The sequence below is a fragment of the Silurus aristotelis genome, assembly GCF_946808225.1.
Source record: "Silurus aristotelis genome assembly, chromosome: 12".
Taxonomy (NCBI): Eukaryota; Metazoa; Chordata; class Actinopteri; order Siluriformes; family Siluridae; genus Silurus; species Silurus aristotelis.
In genome coordinates, this window is record NC_139585.1 from 14,978,177 (window position 1) to 15,000,336 (window position 22,160).

A 22,160-nucleotide genomic window follows, 5' to 3' on the forward strand; every position below is an offset into this window, starting at 1 on the left:
GGGGATGAAGAGGTTCTGTCTAGAATTTTGGTCCTCAAGTTAATGCTACCTGCTGTGGAAAGATGGACACCATCATAGAGGAAATGAAGGAGGGAGAAAGTGGAGAGCTAAAGCTAGGTTTCTTGTTTGGACAGCCTGAAATTTCCCAAGAGCTTGGCCCCAAGCCCAAAGATAGTGCCACCTCAGTCATGCCTGGGTAACCACATATCATAATCAGCCATGCTAATTAAAACCACTATTTTTGTTTGTGTGTTTTCTTTTCTAAATGCCACGCTTCCTCTTGACGGAAGTGTTGGCTAACGCCATCCAACCATTACTGGTTATGTTTCTAATGTTTTTTTAAGCTCCACATCCTGTTTGTGTGTCAGAAAAATGACAGATGATGGAGAGAAACACAGACAGAGAGGGCAGTAGTGAGAGTAAGAGAAATGGGAAGGAACTGTATAATGATTACAAACTCAAACCAACAAGCACATTCATTAGTTCGCACATTCTTGCCGTTAATGGCTCTCCTTTGTAGGAGCAACAAGATCTGAAATCCGATTCCAGATGACCAGGGCCTTTCACTGAGGTTCTGAAGAGCTCCTGAAAAAACGCAGGCTTCTTGCCTCTGGAAAGTGTCCAAGGGTAGCTGTGGCTCACGAGTCAAAACAACGGTTCACGTGAAATCGAGAGATAAAGCAGGAGCCCTCACCCCCTGCCTCTCCACACCCTTTTGGATACACAGGCTGCACACAGGGATCACTTGGACTTTGGATGTCTGCTCTGTTCCAACTAAACTCATGCTAAATAAGCCAGTGGGTTTTACCATGCATACACATCCATGTACAGGAGAGTGCCAGTTTTGCTGCACTCTGTTACACATGCTATCTTTAGTTCTGCACTGAAGCACTTCCTCTCACCCCTAACCCCCTCCTTCCCCTAGTGTAATGGGATCGCACAACCTAGCCCCATGCCTCATCTTCTCTCTTCTGAGCCCAAGCACAGGGTCGCACTTTTAATTACACAGAAACAGTAATCCCACCAGACAGATGGCAAACAGGCCAATTCCCAGTGACTGGACGTCCAATTGATTCATTACCGGTGATTTTTGGCTAAATTCTAGCCAACACAACAATGTTACAGAAAAGGATTTGCTTGACAGCCTCGTGAAAGCAGATGTGCCCCCTTAACCAGCATCTGTGACAGAAATCAAGAAGGCGTGAAGAAGTAGAAGAACAGACTAGGCTCTGTTTCAAATAAAGAATAAAGAATTAAAAAATAAAGAAAACAAAAGTACACCATTTTTACCCCCCCAAAAAGGCCTGAATCTGACTGAGCCATTCAGAGCAACTCAGTGTGGTAAACCACATATCAAGTGAAAATGAGAAGTGACAAAGATGTTCTTTTCTTAAAAAGAGGGAACGTGTTTAGTTTATGGCTTTTCTTCGGCACTGTGGTTTTTCTTTCGGGAGCATCCCAGGAATCCACATTTTCCTTGAAAACCCAGGAGCAAGTTTAAGTCTTTAGCCTTCTGTTGCCAAAGTTCCAGTCATCCTCCACCACTCCCTTTGCCACTGGGTTCGGCCAACAATTAGTGGTCATTTGTTCCTGCATCTCAGACCACAGCTCCAAGAGAGCTAAAATATACAACTTCCCTATCAAGCCCTCAACATAAATTCACTCAGTGGCACGATCTGAACAGCACAAACAATAAGTGCCAGCATCGAAACAACACCTCTGCTGCTGACAACAACTTTGACTCCAATGTTTAACCAGCGTGGTCATACATGTCAGTGCTCATCTGAATGCCTTCCAAAATAACGGCAATAAAAATACTTGGAGTCTGTCTTCTCTGGCATACATTTATGTCTGAATGGTCACCTGTTATGTTGCTTGGTGTTAATGAAACTCTGATTGGAGCATGTTCTGGCCAAGCCCCTGGGTATCATGTTTCATGAGAGGATAAACCTCATGCCACTGTGGCAAGCATCTCCTCAGCCTTGCTGCAGAGCAATAAATCTGCCCTAACCATCAGAAGACATGTAACGATGCAGCACTACACTAACTCCTATCCTTTAATAAAACCCAACATGGCCATTTTCTTTTCTTCAAGAGCTGAATTGGCTGCTATTGTCTTTTATCATATACAGGCTGTAGGGTCATGAGGACTACAACTTTGTCCCTGCAAGTGAAAATATTTTAAGACCTTATTTTTGAATCCATATAGAATGGCGAGTTAAAACATTTGCCCTTTATTTGGCTCTAATACGACTGCCAGCCATCTCTTAAATGGAAACACTTGTGTGAAGAGGCATGTTGATCACCGTAAACTGATCTGAGAAGCATACAGGAAAGTCCATGGTCTGTCTGTGTTGGGCAAGGAATTCCACTCAGCAGTTGTCTTTTACCAAAGTATGTGAAATAAAAATGAAAGGAGATATTATTCCAACTACAAAACCTCCAGAGAAGTAGAGTCTGGCTTCCAAATAACTTCAAGATGAAGATCAGGAATATTGTTTGGTAATGTCTGGTTCAGCACAAAGTTCCTGGTATTTGCGAATGGGATAAAAAGCTACTTCCTGTGGAAAGCCAGAAGCAGGGAAAAAACGGAAATTGGAAACGGAAATTGCTCTCAAATCCATTTGGTCATTGAAACGAAAAGTCTCTGAAAATAGTCCAAGATCTTTGGGAGGTCTGTGTGTTTCTGTAGAGAAATCTTTAGGAATCTCAATGTTGAGAATGCAGTCATAAGGAATGTTTGTGGTTTTCATCAGCATCATGTCTGTTCACACTAAAGTAGTATTAAGTGACCACAAAAAGCAACACTCGAGCAGAGAGATCTTTCTGTCCTCTTAGACGCAAACCCCAGAGGTAAGCATTTGAGGCTGTGGGCCACACAGCAACTATGAGCAGGCTGCTTGGCCAGCTGCCCAAGCCAGCTCTTGTTTCTTTTCTTTACTACCAGAGAAGTATACAGTTAAGTGACAAGAGTCAAACCTAGCTTGTTCTCCATCTCAGAAGTCTTTCTATCCATGGGCCATAGAAAACAATGGCTTAAACTTTCCTTGCCTTATACCTTAAGCATGCATGTAATGCTGGGTGATGAAATAACCAGCTACGGTTTTGTTTCCACTCTTTGAGAAACCAGTGGCCAAACCTGTGTCCATAAGCTGAAAAGTAACACCTCTTCCTTTTTGCTTCCCTGTGCTGTACCCCTTGAGTTTGCATACTGCTCAACTTGTGTAACTGTCATGTGGTTTTTCCCCCACAAGTCATTACATGTTCAAAACACACTGAACACAACTGATAAAACCGTGGTTCGGAAGACGGAGCAGCACAGCATGTCATTAAAAAATTAGATTACACTTTTTATTTTAAAAACTCCAAAAAGATTTTAGAATAAAGTTTTATTTATATAAATGTAAAAAAATAAGCATGTGCATTCTCTGAATATCTAAATAATAGGAGAGTGAGATAAATGAGAGTATGAAAGTGATGTTTTCCAGCAAGAAGCAATTGCACACAGCATGAACCTTGCAGTCCTGCAGTAATGAGCAGCATGCAGCAACTGCAACTTTACCATAAACTGTAGAAGATTCACATAAAATGTTCCTAGGTTGCCGTCACTACAAAATCTCTCCTTGGCCTGCTTTCTTCTTTCAATTTAAACTCATCAGCGCATAAAATGTGTTACTTAGATGAGAATAATGAGTGTGTGAAAGTTTAGGTAGCAAAGTGAATCTGTCGAAAGGCCGTTCAATGGGCAGCCCACAAGGAATACTTTTCCCCTCGCTGCCTCATTTGCACGATGCCGTTTCCTGCACTCAGTGTATCTTTTTGTCACTTTAGCGCCCTGGGTCCATTTGTATAATCCACTGAAATGGCAGACGTTGTGATAGCAGAATAGGAGGGAAGGGGGGGCCCAGGTCCAGAAAAAGCCAGCGCTCTAACAACACAACCCTACTCCCTCATTTGTCTGACACATACATACAGACATTTATAACCAACCAGGCTTTAGCACACTCCTGACTAATGTGCTCCGACACTCATACATCACCCGCAAATTGGCCAAATGAATTAACCACGGCCCCTGCTTAGCGTTACAAGCTTTAAATAGATTTTCCCTTTCCAGGTCTGCCCAATAATTGCGTTTATCCATCTTGTTGAAGCACGGTTTACACACTTGCTAACATCATGCCAATCCAGCCTACATTTTCCGCTCCACTGGCAGGAGTAGAGGCGATTTGTCATTGGATCACAACAGGTCATTCAAACAACAATTAGTTGATTCCCCCTGTATGTCAATGTCTACCACTCCAGTGGGCACAGTTCTTGGTGGAGCAAAAGAGACTTCTATCTGTCTCTTCCTTGCTCTGTTTTTACATAGCCTCCGTTGCTTTGCTTAGTGAGATGAATTGAGCTTAGCTGTACTTCAATATCAATCAGATGAACCACTAGGCTCTGGCAAACACCATCCTGAGGAGTAAATGGAGCCTGCAACTATAGAGCCTGACTATGCAACTTTCAGCCCAGCCAAAAAACAAAGACAAACCTGCACAAACAAATGCAAGCCTGTGCACATACAAAGACAAGCGCACTCACAAACACACACACACACACACACACACACACACACACACACAGGGCTTGTGGCTAAACTGCAGTAAGGGTCAACTCTACACTCTTGAGTGTTTGAACAGTAGTGCATTAGACACTGTGAGGCCCGCAGGACAATTGAGCTATGTAAACACTGAGAACTTCCTTCCCTGCAGCCATTCAGGCCTGTGCTGAGACAGCCCACTGTTTAAACAGCTCTGAATTCCACAGCACACACACTACCAAACATCTGCTCTCAGTGGTACCGGGCCTGGGACTGAGCAGAAAAGTCAACTGAGGATCATCAACACTGAACAAAAGCACACCTTTGTGTCAACATGTTCTAACATCTTGATCATACAAGAAGTCCACAAGCTACTGTATATGTTCAACCTTTTAGCTTGCTATGAGCTGGAAACCTGGAACTTATCGTCCAAACTTAAATCCGGCCACTCGACGCCTCTCGTTATGACAAAGCAGGCGATTTATCTACACTGATATTTGAAAAATGCAAAGTGTGACGGCTCATAAAGATAGAGGAGCAGTAAAGCTGCAGATAAAGAAAAGCTGCGTTCTAAAGGCCACACTGATGATCGAAACCCTGCCAAGGTCACGTGACTTAGGGTGGCGTGTCTAAATCTGTCCAGCGTCCAAAGCCAACAGCCCCAGGTCAGGATTAGGCCCTCTTTCCTTATAAATCACTCCTGTCTCATCGCTCAATCTTTTCCCTCTGTCAGATAGGCAGCGGAAACCGATCACTATTTACTATCAGTGACAGATGCTCATCATCTCTGTTAAACGCAAAGAGCCGCAGGTTTACACACCTTTTCTGTCATTGTGACGAGTCTCACACCCTCGAGATGAGAGCGCATCATTATAATCTCACTCCACATCACTGAACGCAACCTAATGTCTAGCGCATTCTCCGTACCCTCGGGCCGGCTGGCCGACCACTGATTCACATCCATTCAATTGTCCTCGGCTGGAACGTAATTGAAAATCCAACATAAAAATGTCAGGGATATTTAACATAGAAAGTTTAAGAATTCTCTACATTTTTGGAATTGTGTTTATCCCTGCAATTCTTCTATATTTTGTGGTACATAGTGTAAATAAATAACAAAACATGAGTACAAAGAAGATACAAATGTAAAGTGCTAATCATATAAAATGTAATCTATATTGTACAACGCACTGAAATTACTGAATATATCAACGCTATCTCTAAGACTGCAGCTGAGCACCCATTTCATGCTTATAATTTAGGAATACCAGTGCTTATAAATGCATTATCTGTGACTGAATGACCAACTGCACCAGGGAGTCGTTTGTGTATAAAAATAAATAAAATAAATAAATAAATAAATAAAAACATTTAACATATATAAATCACGTTAACATTTTTCAACCAATCAATTAAATGATAAATGCACTTCCTTGAATAGATGCAGTTAAAGAATTAGCTCAAAAAAGGGACACAAAAATAAGGGGGTGTGGGGTGGGGGGTGTTGAAACACATTTGTATATACATTCACACTATTAGGACCTTCCTCTGAGCTAAACTGCCAGCAATTAAAAGTTTAATTAGAAGATTACAAATACACAGCATGAGTGTTATCATCGATTATTTTTGTCATTTGTGTTGCAGCAATACAAAATGCTCCCAAAGTATCTTCAGGAATTAGTGCTGATAATTGGAGCAAATACAATTTACCTTCCACAATAGAAAGTCCTCAGTATCACATTTTGCAATCTGAAACACTGAACTTGTCCACTCATCCTGAATTAGCTAAAATCTCTTATTAGAGAGAAACATATCACATAATAAACAGGCCTAAGTAGTCAACAAAATCAGATCACACAGAAACTACACAAATAGATTCATATATATATATATATAATACATAATCACCACTTTTAATTTATATAAATATAATTTTTGTATATTATATGAACTGAAATAAAGAAATGGCAGCACAATTAAAATATTTGAGCTTAAAATATAATTTAAATTACACTTATTCTTAAAGGTGTGTTCTGACCTTTAGTACTGAATGGCATTATCTTTGCCGTGTTCGTAATAAAAGGACAGTGAACTCATCAGTATGCACGCCCACATACATAATATACAGAAACACAAAGTACACACTTGGTCACTCTATCATTTGTCATAAGGAAGTTAAAGGGGGAATCCTTTCTAACAGGAATCATGTCACTGCGTGTGTGTGCACTTTGGCCAAGAGTGCTCCAATTCAAACAAAAAGCTCGGCACCGCTGAATTCCAGAGTCACTTCACTCTGAGCAGTCGTTCTGATGACGAGGCTCGGGTCAGGAGGAGCTAATAAACGCGGTGAACGGGCCGATTCGCTAAAAGAGAAGAAAAGCCACACACATGGCATCTCCATCAAACAAGGCCATAAACTTGTCACCTCCCTGCCCGCCTTTTCTCGGCCCTGCTGTGTTTTTTCTCTCTTTTTTAACGCTGATAAATGCAAAGCCTCGAGGCTCTATTGTTTGGACATCTAACCAGGAACTGTGGCCACTCTCATTGCCCCAGCATTAGCAGCAATTATGCACCCTATTCAGGCATCCTTTGTGCGTCTTCTTCCCCATCATCCACCCTCGGCGCTCCACAGCGGGCATCCCGGCCACTGGCTTTCCTGCTTTTTCTCAGCCTCCCTGCCCCCTCCACACCAATGCTGCACGCACTAACCACCTCAAACAGATTCATCTGAAATGATTCACTGCTGCAGCCTGAGCTTACAAGATATTACAAACACAGCAGTATTAGTCATATATTATCTTACGTGGCCAAACATCAGACTGTAATGGAGAATATTAATATATGAGTTAATTTATAACTGATTTATCTTTCTCTGATCGCCATATCATTTATTTATCAGCCAATGATGTATCATATTAGGACGGATTACAAATTTTACCAACAAAGTTCTTCATTAAATAAATTATTTCTAAAATCCCTTCAAATCCCTGAATCTCAATAATCAGTGTCAAATCAAGAATTTTACAGAAAACATTCAACTGTATTAAAAAAAAAACATGTTCTTTATATTCTGCTGCTGCTGCTGCAGTTTTAACACAAAACAAATTTGCACATGATCAAATCAGCATGGGAGCTGTGTGTGAACTGAACTGTGCACATGCACATGTGAGACACAGACAGACAGAGAGAGAGAGAGAGAGAGAGAGAGAGAGAGAGAGAGAGAGAGAGAGAGAGAGAGAGAGAGAGAGAGAGAATAATATGATTTCCATGTTTTGGGAGCCCCGCACAGTGTGGGCCAGCAGGAGAACTATATTTACCAGATGACAAAAGTTGCATTCCAGATGTACAGTGCAATCTTTGTGCTGAACTTTATGGAAATGAATGGTGGACAGGAGGGGGCTGGGTCAGCGACACACAGCTGCTAAGGCAATGCTGCTCCATGAGACCTCAAATTTACAACAGCTACAGCTACGCATTTATCAGGCGCAGGATATCACTCACTGCTTCACGAACACACACTTTAGATATATAACACAAAATATTATTTATGAATTGAACATTTTTCTATTTAAAAAAAAAACATTTAATTACAATACACAGTTTATGACTTACACGTTACACTCTTCTTAATACTGCTTTAAGGCTTTAGATTGTACTATACTATTTATATATATACGATTGTACTATTTAACAAACCTAAATGTAGATCACTTTCTACACAAAAGATGCAGTCCACCAAAATCACCATAAGATAACTAAACAAGTGAACACACACACAAAAAAAAAAAAACCTCTACAAATATTTACAGGACTAATCTTTTCCATTCATTCACCAGGCGCTAACAAAACCGTACTGTACTCTCTCTCGCTCTCTTGTCCACGCACTCGCTCGCTCGCTCCCCTACATCTGCGATTCATTGACTTTACAATTTACCACATGTCGAGATGGGAGAGGTCGAGACTCCATCTGAATCACAGCACAAATATGCGAGTGATTTATTGTTTAAAAAAAAAAAAAAAAAACGTAGGCCGATTTAGTGCAACTCCACTTTTCCTGCACATTACTTCTATTGGCAGACCATGAACAATTACAGTTTGGACTAATTAAGGCCTGAGAATGTGCTGTGTGCCACTAATGTCTCGCAGGCCCCAATTTCAGCTTAATGCTGCCAAACTTTGCTCCACGACTTAACTCCCTCAAATCCAAAACAGATTGCACTTTTTTCATTGCTGTTTATCAAGCTCGAGCAAAATAGCACATCGTTTCTGTCTTGCGTGGGTCGAGAGACCAGGAGGAGGAGAAGAAAAGAGGGGGAGACAAGAACACAGACTTTGCTTCTACCATTCTTTATAAACAAAAGTGATTTGCAAAACAAAAGGACGGCAACCTTCTAAATAAACCGAGAGTGTGTTTTGCGGAGAGCAGGACAAAAAAGCCGTCCGCGTCGCTCGCTGAACCCCCCGTGGACAGCAATTAGGAGACATCAACATGTAAAACCAATTTGATAAGGTAGGAGTCTATCCCCCTAAATCCGCATTAAACTATCTTCTGCCCTTCACATGACAAGCTATTCAATGTGGCAGCACAACACACATAATCCATGAGATATGGCATTATGGGCTAGGTATTAATAAAATGGTTAGAAAGATAGTGTCAGGGTTTATTAAAATGTGTTCATCCATTGTCGCACAAAGAACTCGCTTACACAAATGCTGTTTTTAATACCATATTAAATTCCTTAAAGCACAGAAATTGCTTACTCTAAAATGAAAGAAATTAAAATGCAATATATAAATGTTGAAAATATAATATGCAAGAATTATATTGTTATAATTGTTATACTACTACTATTATTATTATTATTATTATTATTATTATTATTATTATTTTATTATTTATTTATTTATTATTTAAAATGACAGATTGAGAGCGAACCACTACATAATAAAAAGCAACAAAGGTGGAAAATGGAAAAAGAAAAAAAGGCAGATTGTGAAATCAATCCGCATGTTAGGCTTGCCGTGGAATTTCAAAAAACATCTTTTTCTTTACTCATAAATGGAGCAGAGGACACTGGCTGTTGCAGGTTTTTCCCTTATTTTATTTCTGGCTCTCTCTTTTTTTTTTTTACGGCACATAATTATACATTGAAACCGGAAACTCTTGCCAAAGGTCTGCAGGCCTGAGGAATTATGGGGCCAGGGGTGGCGTCAAATATCTTAACATTCATAAGTCGCAGAGGCAGTAAATAAACCCAGAGGATTTACAGGCATAAAGCCCCAGGTCTGCACAGTGCCTCGAGTCGGCCTCTGCCTGCCTCTTCACGTAGACCCGCTGAGGTGAAATGTCCCCCTACAGCAGCCTGCATTACCAACTGTCTTTAAAACCACAAAACACACATACACACACTCGTAGAGGCCACAGCCATACATATGCATACCTCTGACCGGCTCAAGCCACGAGGGCTGACGGGCTACTCGAGCAGATCAGCACTGAGAGACAGAGCACTCAAACTGGCCATGTAGCGTCATGTCAAATTTCAAAACGCCACCTAATCAACATAGAGATTTTGAGGCCAGGCTTGTTGGAAAAACAAACTTCCCGTTATTATGGCCCTCCGAGGTCAGACTAATTCAAGTCCTCCTCCCCCTTTTCCGCACTCACACACACACACACTCAAACACAAGCCCAGGAACAGACATTTCATCACTATTGCACAAGTCTGCTGAGGAAGAATCAGCTGACACAGGCAAGGTATTCGAATATTCGAAAGATTGTCATATTTCAAATATAAAACTCAACGCTGCAGCCTTGCACACAGCTGACTCTCACTAGCGCATTACATCATCCATCAGAGCTGTAAATTTGCCCTAACCTTAAACAGAGGTCCAAGTAATAGGCTGATTGGCAATTGGAACCAAAACAATGCTGCATGCAAGAAAACAAAAAAAAAAAAGAAAAAAGAACTAAACAAAACAAAACATAAAAAAGCATGGGGTAAACCCGCAGAGATGTGCGGCATGACAAGAGCTCAGCAACGGCCGCGCTGAAAAAACGTTCTGTAATAAAGGTTTAACGCCATCACAGCCTGTTAGCAGGGTTCAGCTCTGTGTGTTTTTTAAACAGAAAGACAGCTAATCGATGCTCAGGTGAATTATTTATACTAGACTTAAGTAATGCGTTTGTGAATACAACAGCTTTTAACTTCAAAGTGGTGCGGGTAGGATGCCCAGGGTACACACAGGTAGTGAAGCTCACAGAGCAAAGGAGAAAGAGGGAAACAGAGCGAGAGTGACAAATACAGAGAGAATGTAAAACTGATGCACTAACAATCTTAGACTAATTACAGTCACTAATCTATACATTATATTTCATCAAACACTATAAGCAAAACACTATTTTTTTAAGACTGAATTTACTATATAAGAATACAGGTAAAATGGATAATTATATATCTTATAATGTACAGGAAATAAAAGAATATACTGTTAAAAAGACACTGCAAGTCTTAGTTTTATTAGAGATAAAGATCTCACGGGAACCTTTAGGACATTATCGTCCTCGTCTTCAACAGCATCAGCCTCTCTATATGCAGCAACTCTCTAACCACCACCTCTACAAACACCAGACACTTCAGCCAAAAAAAAACTGCACATAAAGCTCATCCATTTCTTTATGCACAATATAAATATATTTTATATATATATATATATATATATATATATATATATATATATATATATATATATATATATATATATACATATACATATATATATATATATATATATATATATATATATATATATATATATATATATATATTCATATTTATAAGTAACCTTAAACTTATTTTGTATTTGTTCTATGTGCATGTGTGTGTGTGTGTGTGTGTGTGTGTGTGTGTGTGTGTGTGTGTGTGTGTGTGTGTGTGTATGTTTCTGCATAAACGAAAGTGCATGTCCCCTGTCAGCGGATTGCTATTACACTCCTGACGAGTTCTGTGAGTACAAGAACGGTGGAAAGAAGACACCGTGATATGAAAACAATATTCAGCAAAGATGTAGCTTTTGTGAAGCATGATGGCAGTGGCTATGCAGTAAAACACACACACACACACACACACACACACCTCATTAAAATATTTACCACACAACGTTTAAAACACCATAAACGCGTCACAGATTTGCGTATATATTTTTTCCCTCAATCATAATTTTTTTCACCTTAAATGCAAATGACATTTTTTTTATTTTCAAACTAAACACTAATAAATCCTAGCTAATATTCTATTGTACATTCATCCAAATGCATAATATTCAGGTTCTGTGTAAACTATAAAACATGGCATGATTTAAAACATAAAATAAATATCAGCTGGGGATAAACTAAACACCGCAGCCGCAATATCCTCTGGGATGAGGAAATAAACTGGGAAAATATATATTTTTAATTACTATATAATAAGTATAATTATATTAAAACATTATTATTAATAATTGTAATACACATTTCATTTACACACACACACACACAATGCCTTAAAAAACGCAGCGTGCAAATACCTGAATATTCGAAACGAATTGTTTTATCACAGGAGGTCGATCACTTTGTGCAAATTGCTGTCAATACAAACATAAATGTTTTATGTGCTGTGCATATTTTATGCTAATGCTTACTCACTTCAAATGTTTTCATTAAGTGCTTCTATTTCCCTTGGCTCGTGTTTAGAATGTGCATACATGATGACTTTCACCACTGCTTCCACTGCTCACCAGAAGAGCCAATAACAATAATAACAATAATAACAACAATAATAATAATAATAATAATAATAATAATAATAATAATAATAATAATAATAATAATAATAATTCTGGGTGAATTTTGGAGGTGGTCTTATTGTGCACGTGGCTGATAAAAAATCCAATTCCAAATTCAGTTGCACGGCAGCATTTAATCATTCCCACACACACACACACACACACACACACACAATTTTATAAGTCTAATATAGTGATTTTTTTAAACAATCATCTAAGTAGATGTATGTCAGTGTAAGAGAATGTGTGTGTGTGTGTGTGTGTGTGTGTGTGTGTGTGTACGGTAGAGCAGCACGGCTGCAGCGCGTTAGCTTTAGCTTGAACATTGGCAGTACTGTGCCGCTGTACAGTAGCAGGATCACATCATGGACAAGTTGCCAAACTTCTTAGTCTAAATATCTCCGTTAAGAATCCTGAGCAGGACCAGGCTTCTGTTCTGCCTTTACATCTGTGCGGTTAAAGTGTGTTTCACTCGTGTGTAGAGCAAAGTGGACGTTTTGTGGGTTTTTTGATTTAAAAATAAAAAGGAAAAGAAAAAAGGCACTTACTGTGCGCGCCGTCGGTGAGAGAGATCCGTTGGAGAGGTAGGGGCTGGTCAGGTCGGGGATCATTATAAATGGATAGCCCGGGTACGGGGGGCTCTTGAACAGCCCTCCATCTTGCCTTTTCGCAGCTAACATGGCGGGGGAAAAGAAGAAAACTTTCTTAGGGAGCGTCAGGGGGATAAAAAAAATAAAAACATTAAGCCTATTCTAAACAAGGCGATATGGTTATGGTGGTGGTGTGTGCAGGGGGAAAGGGGGCTAAAAAAATATACAGCAACACAGACTCATTTAGAGAAAAGAGCGACTCACCCTCCTCTAAACTTTCTCTTGTTTTGTCTCTGAAAGTTTCGGCTCTAGGCGGAGGCCGTCTTTCCGCCTTCAAATGCAGCGACACGGCGAGCGTTCAACACAGCACAATGGCAGAACGGTTAGCTTTGCTGGTTTACAATCAACGCGGTGATACACAACGAACACAAAGTTTCGCGCTTTACACACAAAAAAGTGCAAGTAAAGTGTCGGACAAGTGATCCGCGATGGTTCTGTCACTTACCTCCGAATCCGACGAGCTGTTTTGATTCGTTTCTGACTCGTTTACGAGCGAAGACTTGACATCTGCTAAATCCCTTTCTGCAGAGGAGTTCTCTGAAATTTTCTCCTCCTGTTCTCCTTCGTCTTTGAAGGAAATCATTTCATCGTTCGCACCCAGATCGTCCCCTCCACCGCCGTTCAGCTGCGGCATTTTCTCCCGAGCAGTGTTGGGGGGCCAAAACACAAAGTTTTAAACCCTTGATCTCTTGTGATCCTGAATCCGAGTTCGAGTTTAGGGTCTGCCCTGGCGTTTCCCAAGGACTGGCGATTAGTACAAAACTAAAAAAAAAAAAAAGGAAAGGAAAGGGGGGAATCTTGGCAGAAAAAGAAGCCGTAGACGGAGCCGAGCCGCTCGGATTGAGTGAGTTGAAGTTGGTCGGAGTGGTTTTCAGTTCAAAGGCGGCGCTGATTGACAGCTAGAGAGGGATGGAAATAGAGAGAGTCTGGATTCGGGATTATTGACAGGGAGAAACACACAAGGAACTAATGAGATTCAAACAGGGAGGGACTTGAAGTGACGTTTTCATAAATAGAGAGGGGCAGGAAAAGTAGGGAGGTGTGGGGGGGAGGCTGGAGGAAAGCGGCAGACGAACACAGCAGTTTGAAAAGCGAGGAAGGAAAAGCGAGCTTTGGTGGAGAAGAGCAAGAGCGAGAGAGAGAGAGAGAGAGAGAGAGAGAGAGAGAGAGAGAGAGAGAGAGAGAGAGAGAGCGGCCCTGCGTTACTGCTGGAATGACGAGGAGCCGGAAGAGCCGCAGATACGCGGAAACTCTGTGTGTGTGTGTGTGTGTGTGTGTGTGTGTGTGTGTGTGTGTGTGTGTGTGTGTGTGTGTGTTTTAAAGGCAGTACTGGTTCAAGTGCACAATGCTGCTTTCTTGTTTTCTGTATTCCCTACATTTTCCAAAGTCAAATGTTTGGACTAAAGGTAAAAAAAAAAAAGTCAAATGAAAAATAATGAATTCATTAATAAAAAACGAACAATTATACATAAATATCAGTATACAACAGTTTACATGTAGGAATACATTATGGACAATTGAAATAAAGATTATATGTATTCAATGAATAAATAAACATATCAACAATAACAACAATGCAATAATTATGAAAATTAATAATTACAACAATAGTAATTATTCATTATTAGTCATTATTATTATTATTATTATTATTATTATTATTATTATTATTATTAATGTGGGCTACATGGGGATGTTCAGGTGGTTTACTATGGGCCTACATTTTGAGCTCCCACAGAAGTGTTTTTTATTTTAAGTTGTACGACATACACACACACACAAACACAAACACACACACACACCTGGTTGTAGAAGGCTGACCTCCACCCATTAAGAAACAACACACTACAGTCTGTTGTCTGGCTTTGCTCTAATAAATAAATAAATCTATAGCAGGTAAACATTTGGTCAGTTTCTTATAGCATCTATTTTTTTTTACATTTTCTATATTTTTGAGGGGAAAAAAAGATGATTCTATGAATTATATAAATGGAATTTTTTTTAATCACTAAGCTATTACACATATTTATGACTAATTATTTAATTTGTTCATCTCATAAATTCATCGCTGACACACTGTGCCCTTTCTCTTAGCTCACTGTCTTGGATATGACGCACCCAAGTCATTTATGCCAGCGCAGCATTCGTCCTTTTTTCGTAGACTCAGCCAGTTCTTGTTGCTGGAAGCTTTGCCCAATATGCTCCAAATCAACCATTCAATTCATGCACACAGTAAAAGGTCAAACAGACATCAGAGGGCATAAAAATGTGTTAAATGTCTGTGTGATTTAAAGCAGCGCATCTTTACTGTTTCTACACTTAATATTTTATGAAGCTGTAAAATCTATACATTTGTTTACATAATGGTTAGACTACACCAGCGTCTAAGCCTAACTGTGTTATAAATATGCTATACAGCAGTTATAGCAGAACAGTCCTTCATACTGTGAAGCACAATGTACCTGTAGAGGGAATAAAACAATGATTGTGTATAACATTATTTACTTTCATTATTTTATTAAAATAAAATAGACATTATACTAAGCATAGTCAGATCCTGCACCTCAAATAAATAATGTAAGGCGCTAAATTTGAATAGAAATCGATGGTTAATTCATAGTTTAAATCAAACATTTCAGGTCTCAGTTATGTCCTCAAACATGTGGAAATTAAATTCCCTTTTTAGTTGGCTTTTTACTCCAGACAATAACACGTGTAATATCAGCTTTTCAGACATTCACTCAGGGGGGTCGAGACCTACTGAGAGTTTCTGCTCTCTTGCAGAAGGGAGGCAAAAATAATTTGTGGAAAGAGTTAATTACCCACAATGCCTGCATGTTCCCATACGGCCTGAAATGGCTCTGTTCTTAATTAGCATATTATGGGCTCTGTTGGGCTCTAATGGTCTTCCTGCTTGTTTTCATGGTAACAATATGTGCATTTTAGAAGGTTGTTTAATAGTAACAACAGCATGATTTATGCCAGATTCCCTCTAAGCTGGACAAATAAAACAGCATAAACTTTTCTGGTTTTAACAAGTGGAACTTGGCATTTAACCTTTTCGCATGTAATCAATTGTAAATTTCCCCATTGTGCGAGAGGCTCTGGTAACCATTTTAGCATTTTTTTTTTCCAAAAGAGTTCAGATAAATTATATCCGGTGAGTAATGACTTGAATCTTCACAATTATGTGGCCCTAATAGCTTGTTGCATTTTGTGTCTATATGACAACAATAGAGTAAATAATTAGACCTTTATATGCGTATGCAAAAATCTCTTTAATGATGCGTTTTCTAAGCCAATGCAAGAAAAGGATGATAATTAAATTATATAAAAGTGCTCTGCTTTGCAGTAAATATTGAGAGTAAAAGAATAAATAAATGTAAAAGACTAAAATCATTCAAATAAAACTAACCGAAAAACTTATTTGCACCGTACTATGCATGGTATTTGTGCCTGAAATGCTATCAGAGTCTGTACCAGGATATTGATCAGAGCAGGTGAACAGCCACAAACTGAAGGTCCCCATCAGACCCTACGCAACATTGCAGCATGTTTAAAATAAAACATGTGGTTATATTTGAGCACAAGTCACCTATCCAGACATTAAGTCCAGCCAAGCCTGTGTGTCTCACTCCTACTGTGTCTCGAATGCTGCATAGTGGGAAATATATGAGGCACAGCAGGATCTGCGTGCCTTTCCCAAAACAAACAGTTTGCTTTTTCATACGTGGATGTGATGGTCATTAATCAGAGAGTTGACCAGCAGCAGAGTAAACATGCAGCCACCTGAGTGTGCATCTTAACCATGTGTGTGTGTGTGTGTGTGTGTGTGTGTGTGTGTGTGTGTGTGTGTGTGTGTGTGTGTGTGTGTGTGTGTGTGAGAGAGAAAGTCAGTATTCATGACCCATACTGTCTGTGGTCATATGGAATACAGAGGCCAAATTACACAGTCTGAAAAACTGCAATTGCATGAAGTCTACTTTACACAGAAGACAGAGAATGAACTGTTGACCTCAGAGTATCACATAAATACACCATCAGCTCAGATGTACTAATATATTTTATATCATATATTTGCTATATATCTAAGTACAAGCTTGAATTGTCATGACCTGGATTTCATAATGATCATTGTCACTGAAGGACTAAACTGTTTAAATATGATTAATGTTCTCTTTACTGTTTATTTGTTGTCATGTGTTTGTATGAAGGTTTCAGGTTTACTGGTTAATTCAATAAAGTTTACAAATTGATATTTATGTGCAGCAGATAGACAGAGACGTTGCACTCTGTCTTTTTATCCTCCTTTTAACCCGCCATGTTTGCCTGCCTGAATGGTAAACAATGTCACGTCAAAAGCCCTGGATGGGACACATGTGGAAAAGGCATTGCAGGTCTGACCCCACTTTGTGCTGCTGACTAAAAGAGGGTCTTCTTTAATGACAGCCTTGTGTTTTGGGGCGAGTCCCGTGCTGTTGTAGGGCCCGCGGCCGATTGTCCCTGGAGAGGCTGAGGACCTCATCTATGGAGCTTCTTCCTAAGCCAGACAGAAGAACAGCAGGGTCTTTTTTTCTGTACAGAGAAAGAACAGGAAGAACAGTTCAACAGCAGCCATAAAAATGTTTCGCAATCAACACAGAGCAGTGTGGGTGGTGTGTGAATCGGTAAGAGAGAGTGTGTAAAGGAGGGGAAAAGACACATAAGGTGAGCAGGGAGAAACACAGAGATCTATTCACTGCACTCCATAGGACGCTAATGTGTTTGCTTTACATTTGTTACTTTTCTTCTTTAAGTCCTTTTAAAAGCTCGTTTCTTACCTTTTAATTTCAGGGTCAGAAAAAAACAGCTTACTCAAACATAAGGTATATTGCATGTATCTAATTCAAGATGTACTCAAATAATGGTAAATTCCTAATAGTTCTACTGCAGATCATGTTTGTAAAACCTAGTGATCCCAAGACTCAAATCATGTCACCATCATCATCATCATCACTGGCTCTTAGCCCTTGGTTGAGGTTAAAAACCTGGTGTGGTTTTCAAACCAGGGGCCTAATTAAGAAATTAATGCAGTAAAATCAATCTGCCCCACATTTGGCTCCATTTTAGCCACGAAAGCTTCAAGCAAAGCCCAATCAATGCTTATCACAAGAGGGATCAATAGATGCCTTTCTTTCTTTCTTTTTTAACATTTGTAGCTTCAGGTTTTTGAAATATGTTTCAATAATTAAGCACAAGTGAATTCTCTTTCTAAATAAACCTGAAGATGTGGTGCAAAAGATGTAGTATATCATTTAAGTTATTACTTTTATGGATAGTTGAAACCCTGATGTTCAATTTATTGTCATTTAATAAACATTTAGCTGCATTTAAAAGCATGTAAAAATACTACTTTGAGTATTTTTTCCCTGTACATTTATTTTAGGTATGTGGTACACGACCTCTTATCCAGCATGCCTTACTGGAGAGCTTTTATTCCCTGTGAGAAATATATTTTATATTATTATAGTACAAATAGATCAGTGTCTAAGAACACCATCAAAACCCTGCTAAAGTGTTGCTAACATTTCACATTTTGCACAAAACAAACTAACTATAATATTTCCAGAAAGCACTTCATGAACAAAAGGAAAGGACTTTTAAACTTTAGCAAATATTCAAGGTTATATGCCATTAACACTCCTGAACCAATTAAGAAATAAACTATGGGAAGGCAAAAAGAGGTCAGAGTTCACTATACAGGCATAGTAAAAGCACAAGTTGTTTTTTTAGTCATATTACCAGCCGGTGTAAAACTCATTTCTAGTTGGATCATCAGTGCTCTGTTTTTTTAAATGAAGCTCATGTCCTAGTTGTGTTCATTAACCATCTAAAAAAAAAAAAAGCATTATACGCACACAGAGATCAGATCTCGGTATATTTTATCAATATTAATAAGGAAAGGAAAAAGTCCGCTTGTAATTAAGAGAGTCCCTTGGCTTTGATTTAGACCATTACTAACGCCTCTGCATCTTTAGATTAAAAAACCGACCTCTTTTATTTAATAATATTAAATCCCGACATGTATCTTCTAAAAGCTTTTAATAAGACAAAGATAAGATTTGCATCCCCATACAAGTGTCTTTTTCAATTGATTATGAAGCCGCCATTGATGTGTGAGAAATTGATGTTTTCCTCTGTTCTTAAGGGGCTCTAATAGAAGGGGCGGGATTCGAGGAGGAGACTTTGCCACTTTGATCTTCAATCAGGAAAAAAAAATTCCCACTTCTTTGTCAGACTATATTTGGTAAATAACAGTGACAATCCGTGTGCTTTAATAACATGAAATAAAGAGCGATGTAGTGAGAGGAAGCAAAATTGTGTATGTGTGTGTGTGTGTGTGTGTGTGTGTGTGTGTGAGAGAGAGAGAGAGAGAGAGAGAGAGAGAGAGAGGAATATGATTCACCGATTGGTCATTTTTGGAGCCTTATATTTTAAATCTAAATGAAACCATTTGTGCATTTAACAAAGTCCCATTTTACACACATACTTATTGTTATGATGTTTCAGTGTTAAGGATGATGAGGCACAGTTTAGCAGTTAGTGTTCTTGTTTGGACGGTATTTGTCCTTGTTGACTCGAGTCTCACAGCAATACACATGTTTAGCAATACACATGTTTTGCTATAGCCAACCACCAATCAGCAACTTCATATTCTGCCTCTGTTTATTCAGATTTGTGACTCCTTCATGTTCATCGTCTTGCACTCAGAGTTCTCAGAGTCTTTTAGGTGCTGGACATCTGAAACGTCTCCATACTAAATGTGAAGAGTGCAGAGAGAGGAGAAAGAGAGATAGAGAGAGTGAGAAAGAGAGTGAGAGAGTGAGAGGCCACACTACTAACAATCTATGGAAACAAAGCCTGGAGGAACCTCAGGAGGATTTGACTTACAAATAAAGATGAGAGAAGACAAAGACAAAGCGGAGAGGAGGGGAAAAGTCTAATGGAACACGGCTTGACAAAATGGCCTCAGTCGTCCATGACAATAGAGGCGGACTTTACATTTAGATCAAAAGCAAGATAAGATGTAACTTGAATGTTATTACAAGGAACCTATCAGGTTAAATACATGCCCTCGTCTCACATGAGGTCACGCTTGATTTGAAAGTGTGCACATGACACATGAACAGAATAACAGTATTAAATAATATAACAGTCATTTCATGAAACATAAAATCTGGTATTTGAGTAAACCGGATAAAATGGAGTCACGGATTTAGAGTTGACATTAATCGTGGCGTTGCTGTTCACCACAAGAGTTTTCCCTGTTAATGTGTTATTGCTGTTCCAAATTCTTCAGAGATGAGAACATTGTGGGATTCGCAGGCCAGCGCAGGAGATGAGCACAAACATGAAGCCAAACAAGATTATTTCAAGATGGAGAAAAGGAAATGCAGAAGTCTGCCTACTGGGGAACCAGAAACAGAGAGAAGGGGTGTCAAAAGTGCATAAAAAAAAGAGTTAGCTAGAGAGAGGAGGATGAGGAAAATGGCCAGAGATAGAGTGTGAGATGGGGCGAGTGTTGACCAGGTAGATGGAGATCAGGAGGAGAGAGAGAGAAGGAGAGACTAAGCGCAGCGGGGTGCAGCAGAAGCTGGGGGCTGGCTCCAGGCAGTCAGAGAGCATGCAGGGATTTACTCACACATCAACAATAGCACACTCGATAAAGCCCAATGGAGCAGCCAAACGGATCCGCCTCGGCACTTGTGAGTCAAAATTTCCAAATCTTTACATCCTGTAACAAAAATCGAGATGCCGTAGATCCTGTTCAATATCTGCAACAGAAACTTAAAACTTGAACTGTACTTCATTTACTCCTCTACTATATCTATTTTCTTTCCTCCAGATTTGTAGATGTTTTGCACAGAAAGCATATCTTTTCCCACTGGTAAAATATCAAGTACGAGTTATGATTTGGACTACACAAGTATGCACAGCTGCTGCATTCATTTATACTATGACAGAGATTAAATATTACTATCAAACTATGATTATTAAATACAGTTTGCAAACTAGTTTTGTACATGGTGTCCTATATTTGAGTGAGTGAGTTAAAAAAAAAAAAGGAGAAAAGTTTCTGCTCTTCAAGCTTACTGTAGCTCATGTGTGAGCAGGAGACAGACAGCTTTCAGAAAGCTCTGGTAAGGCCAGCGAGCTCGTGTACTCCCAGCTCAGTGAAGCCAGTCCCGTATCCCACTCTCCAAACTAACTCAACCTAAAAGTGAACATAAGAGAGCCTGTTCCTAGTCTCAGCTTCTAACCACATCTCCAAAAAGCCCAGCTTCAGCTTGCCTACTCCAAACACCATAGACCACCCCAAAGATGAGGATAGCTGGCAATCTCTCTTCCTGTCCACCTGAATGCAGAGTCATCCAGTGCACATGCTGCCGGTTTTTTCTTTAAACACCTCGGATTGGTAGGCTCAGTCAGACTGTCACACATCAAGACATATTACGTTTCCCTCAGCCCCCAAAAAAGAACTTATGTCCCTATGTGAATACAGGTACACAGAAAAACCTGTTTTTGTAAAAAAAAATGGATCAAATGAAAGATTTAAATATGACAGCAAGAAAAAAAAAGACATTGTAGGAAATAAGGAAGAAACAGTCATTGTGCATTAGAAGCTTCAGCAGGGACCGGGCTCATTGCGTTTATTACGAGTCTGGGACAAACACTGCTGACACTGTGAAGCCTGTGTCAAAAAGTCTGTTTTCTGATTGGGCCTCATTTGCATGTTTTAATAATGCATGCTGCTTATAAGAATATTAAATAGAATAGATCTGCACGAGATCAGACCTTCCACGTTAATTATAAAGATGTCAAATGGCAGTTAGTGAACTGTCACCCCTGAGGTTGCCCCCTTTAGTTTGGTGATTATATTCACAAACTGTAGATAAAGTGTCATCATACAGACTATTAGTGCTCACTAAGCTGAAGAAAGACTGCTCTCACTGTCATTCATATTAATCACTGGAGCAACCTGCAAACACTTAATGCTTTTACTTTCCTGCAGCAAAACTAATACTAAAGCGGTGAATCCTTTTGTTCATTCTTTCTCTCGTTCT

At 39.5% G+C, this 22,160-nt stretch overlaps 1 protein-coding gene across 16 annotated transcripts in view; it reads right to left on the reverse strand.

The window, feature by feature from the left end:
- tcf7l2 (transcription factor 7 like 2) overlaps positions 1 to 14,014 on the reverse strand; it is a 74,343-nt gene extending 60,329 nt beyond the window's left edge. For all 16 annotated transcript variants that reach the window (XM_083555967.1, XM_083555954.1, XM_083555955.1 and 13 more), the window contains exons 1-3: positions 13,502 to 14,014; positions 13,261 to 13,327; positions 12,955 to 13,079 (exon numbers count right to left, since the gene is read on the reverse strand). In XM_083555967.1, coding sequence (XP_083412093.1) covers positions 12,955 to 13,079; positions 13,261 to 13,327; positions 13,502 to 13,690 — 381 coding nt within the window. In that variant the 5' untranslated portion in view covers positions 13,691 to 14,014. The remainder of the gene's footprint in view (positions 1 to 12,954; positions 13,080 to 13,260; positions 13,328 to 13,501) is intronic.
- Between the last annotated feature and the right edge of the window lie 8,146 nt (positions 14,015 to 22,160).